The sequence below is a fragment of the Sinocyclocheilus anshuiensis genome, unplaced genomic scaffold (assembly GCF_001515605.1).
Source record: "Sinocyclocheilus anshuiensis isolate Anshui unplaced genomic scaffold, SAMN03320099.WGS_v1.1 scaffold773, whole genome shotgun sequence".
Lineage (NCBI taxonomy): Eukaryota > Metazoa > Chordata > Actinopteri > Cypriniformes > Cyprinidae > Sinocyclocheilus > Sinocyclocheilus anshuiensis.
The window spans coordinates 860,913-867,208 of NW_015539930.1; the positions used below are offsets into that span (position 1 = coordinate 860,913).

Below are 6,296 nucleotides of genomic sequence, written 5' to 3' on the forward strand. Positions count from 1 at the left end.
TTCATAGAGTTGGCAAATTAATTTTTCATAAGTTTGTAGGTACAGACATCTGTTGTGGCCGTTCTTGGCCGTTTTTAAGAGGCTTTTTTAATAGTGTTCATATCGATATCGGAATTATATCGTATCGACCGAAATTAAGAAATATATCGTGATATAAATTTTGGCCATATCGTCCAGCCCTACATTTAAGGTATTTAAGACTTTTATGGTCTTAAATTTGATACGACTAAATTGAAGACTTTTTAAGGACACGTGGGAGCAGCAGGGCGGTGAAGCCCGACTGGAAGACCCAATAGCCCCGGGATGTCAGGCTAGCAATTTTGCGAGCCCTAAATATTACACAACACATCTCAACTAATGCCAGTATTTTTTCTTAAAGGTCATGATGAATAAAAAGTGTAAGAATCTATTATTATATAAATTATTTTTCCTTTAGATATCTGTTGTAATGAGAGTTAAAAGCTGAATAATATTTTAAAGGGGTCATATGATGCGTTTTCAATTTTTCCTTTCTCTTTGGCGTGTTACAAGCTCTTGGTGCATAAAGAAGATCTGTAAAGTTGCAAAGACTAAAGTCTCAAATCCAAAGAGATATTCTTTATAAAAGTTAAGAGTCAGCCACACCTACCTAGAACGGCTTGTTCTAACACGCCCCAACATACCTACGTCGCTCTGTGGTTTACAACACTGTTCCAGAACAGTTTAACCCAAATATCCAGATGTGTGCAGCACATTTTATGGAGGACTGTTTACTCATCCTGGGAGAGTTGACTACAATGCGTAAAAAGACAGTATAAGTCATTATAATCCATAATTATGTCCCCACTGGATGCGACAAATGTCTCGTTTATAATGGGTTTTTATGTTTTTGTCACATCGCTCCGGCCTGACAGGGCATCATCACAATATGGTGAGGGGCGTAACATTTCCGTCTCACGCTTGAGGTATTCGGCCAATCACAACGCACTGGATAGCTGGCCAATCACAGCACACCTCGCTTTTCAGAACGATGAGCTTTGTAAAAATTGACGCGTTTCAGAAGGCGGGGCATAGAGGAGAAACAATAATGTACAGTATGTGGAAAATAATGTGTTTTTTGAACCTTAAACCGCATAAACACATTTCATTACACCAAATACACAAAATACTGTTCTTTTTAGCAGCATCATATGAGCCCTTTAAATAATCGAATCATTTGGCTATCCACACATAAAGATTTTAACATCCGGCTTGGTGTTTGCTTCTCGGGCGTTATGCAACATTCCCCTAAGATTTTCTAGTGTTTACACACTATCTTTTACTAGTTTTATTTCAATTCTCAACTGAATCTCATATTTTAGTATTTTACATATTATAAAGAAGTTGAATGGAAAGAGAACAGTAACCTACACGGGAACAAGATTTTCATGAAAAATGACAGATCAGAAACTTTAATAAAGAACAGAAAAATCCATAATTTAGCAACATACTAAATATTGTAGCATGTTGTCATATAATGATTGTGGTGGTGTTTCTGGTGGTTACTTGTAGCTTGACACTGGCAGTGTTTAAGCCGGCTCTGGAGCCCCTAGTGTTTGTGTTGGTTAATTCCACACATTCCTGGCCTTATTCCTGTGATCCCAGACTGGTGAAACCACCGGATTTAATTTGTTGCTCGTCCTTTAAATGCCACACATAAAGAACGCAGCCTGTCTCTGAAAATTGGTGACAAATAAGCACATTCTTACCCTCCTCTTAAACCTGACCACATTCCTCAGGGACATATCCCTCAGAGACAAGTCTGTTCTTGTTGCATCAAGGCTGTATTGTTCATTGTCTAAGAGCTTTAAGTTAGTCAGTTTTTACTGTGTGGGCAGCAGAGGAGAGGAAAACACCTGTGACATTCATGCATGCACACACCGCCTTCAGTCTCTGTTGTTTCAACATGCCGTGTGTCTAATGTGTGTGACGGCGAGCAGAACTTCTCAAAAACAAAATTACACACAGTGAATCTGTAGAATCTGTGACCAGAAAAAGGAGTTAGCATCTCCACAACAATGGACAGAATGCAACGGAATGGAACAGATGGGTTTCAAGACATTTTCAAAGGAATAGTGCACCCAAAATGAAAGTTTGCTGAATCTTTACTCACCCTCAGGCCATCCGAGATGTAGATGAGTTTGTTTCTTCATCGGAACAGATTTGGAGAAATTTAGCATTACATCACTTGTTCATTAATGGATCCTCTGCAGTGAATGGGTGCCGTCAGAATGAGAGTCCAAACAGCTGATAAAAACATCACAATAATCCACACAATGTCAGTCCATCAGTTAACTATTGCTTCCAGCTAACGTACGAGTCCTCTATCTAGAATATTGCATTCTCCAGTGATAAAGTTGATTAATCTGAATCAGGAGAGAAATATGTTCAGATAAAAGCACCGTTTATAAGCAAAAACAGTTCTAAATAAATATGTTGGTAGATTTTGATGTGAAAGGACAACCGGGATTGACTTTTTCACTTGAGGAAGCGTTATTATGGATTATGTATGTATTATGGACTCATATTTTGGCCTAGATGCAACAGTTTAAAGTTAAAACACATCAGTGATGGATTTGTTTCTTGCAAACACGCAGCTTTCACTTTAATTGATGGACTGGACTCGTGTGGATTACTTTCAGATTATTGTGATGTTTTTATCAGCTGTTTGGACTGTCATTCTGACGGCACCCATTCACTGCAGAGGATCCACCGGTGAGCAAGTGATGTACTGCTACATTTCTCCAAATCTGTTCAGATGAAGAAACCAACTCATCTACGTCTTGGATAGCCTGAGGGTGGATACATTTTCTGCAAATCTTCATTTTTGGGTGAACTATTCCACATGGTGTTGGAAAACATTTAAAAAGCAACTTGCAAATGGCTAAAGAAATCAATGTCAAATGCATTTTATTATTTTTTTATTGATGTATTGTTTTAATTGTGCATTTTACCAATATTTTAAACATGAAATCAAATACTTTTATATATATATTTATTTATTATTTTAAAAGTGATTGATTGATTTATTATTATTGTTTTGTGACATTTAACTACAATATAAATATTACTTTATTTTGTAATTAATACATTGATAATTTATTCCTTAATTTTATTTTTAAGCGACACTCCTTGTCCTCCTTAATGGACTTCGAGAAGTGCCCTTAATGGTGTTGTCTATAAGTAATAAATGTAGATTACTCACCCTCCTCATGTCAGTGATTAACTGTTTTATCTGTTGTGTAGCTTTATGCCAGTATATACAGGCTACTAAATTCAGAGATGTTGCCAGAGGAAAGTTGGCAGGTGCAAAAGAAGGTAATCCCTCCCCCCACCCCCCACTATGTTCTCCACTCCTGCAGTCAGTGCTCCTGTTTGTATCACAATCAACCACAGCTCAGCCTGTGCCTGCTAACCTTTAACCTTTCCACGCACTTCTTTCATAGCACCGCTGTTTGCTCATGTGTGAGAAGGCTGCGTGGTCGGGTAGTGTGGGATCACCTGTCTTCCTGTCCTTTCTCCCTTCAACTCCATTTCCTCTTATTCTCTCAGCAGCAGCAACTTATTAGCACTCCAAACTGTTTGTCAGTCACTGCTTGGTGAACTTTCGCCAAGGTTCGCTTGGTGGGCTGTAACTCCTTCACTTGGAATGATTTTCGAGGCACATCTTTTCCACACGTTGCAACACTTCTCTGCTTCATCTGTTCTAGCACTTTTGGCTTTGACTGGGTTTGATTTCTGTTTTCTTATGTTTTTCGCAAATTTCGAAACAAATGTCTTCTTCCATAAGATTGTTGTAAATATTTAATGTTAAGATATACACCACTATATCACTTTTGTGATGTGGTTTGCTTGAATTGCCATGAAGGTTTGAGGATAATTGCTGGAAAAGAGCTTTCTGAGCTTATCTTTCTTTTTCTTTTCTTTTTCTCTTTCTGAATCTCAGGTGAGAATTTTGAGCAGAGTCCACTGCGGAGAACTTTTAAATCTAAAGTTCTAGCGCACTATCCCGACAATGTGGAGTGGAACCCTTTTGACCAGGATGCAGTGGGCATGGTGAGTGACACACATAGAGGTCTACCAATATGGGCTTTTCAAAAACTAATTCTAGTTTCTAGAAAGCAAGGTGGCCACCAGCAAATGCAATGAAAATTTGCGATAGTTCTACAATATAATAACAGCTTTGATGCAAAACACCTTTTCAGCTACCTTATTTTACATGTCAGGCACTATATTTTTTGATGAAAATATGGCTCAGTGCATTTTCTGAGTGAAGTTGAACAACTGTCAACCAATCTTTTGATTGAATGATTTAAAGACTCACTCATAATATTCAAAAAGACACTCACTGGTTGCCACATACTGGAAAAATAAAGTAACCTGGAGAAAGAATCATCAAATTAATCCGTGAATGAACAAGTTGTCAATTGCACTCCAACCTTTAAAGGGATAGTTCACCCAAAAATGAAATTACTATCCTTGGTGTATATGACTTTCTTTTTTCAGATGAAAACAATCTGAGTTAGATTTAAAATGTCCTGGCTTTTCTAAGCTTTATAATGGCAGTGAATGGGTGTTGAGATTTTGAAGTCCAATAAAGTGCATCAGTCCATTATAAAAAGCACTCCACATGGCTCCGGGGGGTTAATAAAGGCCTTCTGAAGCGAATTGATGTGTTTGTGTAAGAAAAATATACATATTTTAAACTTTATAACTGTAATCTTTAGCTTCTGCTAACTGTCGTACATGCGCACACGAGTGAGTGGCGTTCCAGCGATGGACGTAGGCGTACCGTAAGCTCCGGTGAGAAGTGATTAACGCGAAAGCGCAGAAGAGAGAGCAAAACAAAACACCGGTCATGAATTAGAAGTGCAAAACAAGGATTTAAAAAAAAAAAAAATTTATGGAGGATTTTGAAATATGCCAAGTGTAGACTGGTTTTCCTTTGCTGTAAACAAAACTTGGTTCTCACGAGACTAGCATATTCTCACCAGAGCTTTTATTCGTCTGAAAGAAGAAAGTCATATACACCTAGGATGGCTTGAGGGTGAGTAAATCATGGGGTAATTTTCATTTTTTGGTGAACTATCCCTTTAAGGCCCAGGTATGCTTCATATTCTGTGTTCCGCTTCGTCTCATGCACAGTTAAGAATGCAAGCCTTTCAAAGTATACTTTTTTGATCATGAGCGTGGATAGATGCGACTAGTGGACCATATTTTTTCAAGCACTCAGAAGTGCTGTTTTTTGTGCATGGACAACAGCGGACTGTGCTGATGAAAACATTATGCCACACAGACAGCCACGGACAAGTATATTTTGGGCTTTAGAATTGACTAACAATTCCTGATTCCTCAGAATTGCAAAAATGTGATTCTTTTTGGGATCCACACCAAGCCGTCCTGTATCTTAACCCTGTCATAAAGCAGGAAGGCACTTGAGGTGGTGCTGCTGGTCATGCCTAACAACGCCCTTTTGCCTGGTCTATATTTAGAATATAGCACAGCTTACTGCAACGAAAATAGAAAATATGCACTCTCAAGACGTCTGTTAATTGTCCGAACATGCATGCTTCTCGACAATCTTAAAAATGGCCATGTCAGACACTTAATATGCATGGGTGCTATATAGAAGTGGCTCCCAGCCATGTTCCTTAAGGGCCCCCAACAGTGCACATAAAAAAAAAAAAAATGAAAGTGACGTGACATGTGGCCAAGTTACCCATACTAGGAATTAGTGCTCTGCGTTTAACCCATCCTAAGTGCACACACACAGTAGTGAACACACACAAACCGTGAACACACACCCAGAGGAGTGGGCAGCCATTTATGTTGCGGCGCCCGGGGAGCAGTTGGGGGTTCGGTGCCTTGCTCAAGGGTCTCACCTCAGTCGTGGTATTGAAGGTGGAAGAGAGCGCTGTACATTCACTCCCCCCACCTACAATTCCTGCCGGACTTGAGACTCGAACTCACAACCTTTGGCTTACGAGTCCGACTCTAACCATTAGGCCACGACTTCCCCCATGTCTTGCAAAATTGCATGTCTTGCAACATTTTTGTCTGACATGCCCATTACAAAGCTTGGAGTCTTTACTAAATGTGCAGTGTTGGGCGGCTTCAAGGGAACGTGGTTGGAGCCACTGCTATAATGGTCTATGAAATGAAACATGAAGTGGCTCAAATTAAGAGATGGTCCTCACTGCAGAACACAACATCCAGGGGGCGTGGTTAGATCCAGATCCAACTCCTCCCACCTTACATATACCTAAACCTACCCGTCT

General features: G+C 39.4%; 1 protein-coding gene across 3 annotated transcripts in view; it reads left to right on the forward strand.

Moving 5' to 3' along the window:
• LOC107686814 (DENN domain-containing protein 5A-like) overlaps positions 1–6,296 on the forward strand; it is a 62,205-nt gene that overhangs the window by 19,777 nt on the left and 36,132 nt on the right. For 2 of the 3 annotated variants that reach the window (XM_016483939.1, XM_016483941.1), the window contains exons 2-3: positions 3,265–3,336; positions 3,965–4,074. In XM_016483939.1, coding sequence (XP_016339425.1) covers positions 3,265–3,336; positions 3,965–4,074 — 182 coding nt within the window. The remainder of the gene's footprint in view (positions 1–3,264; positions 3,337–3,964; positions 4,075–6,296) is intronic. The other variant, XM_016483940.1, reaches the window with a different exon arrangement.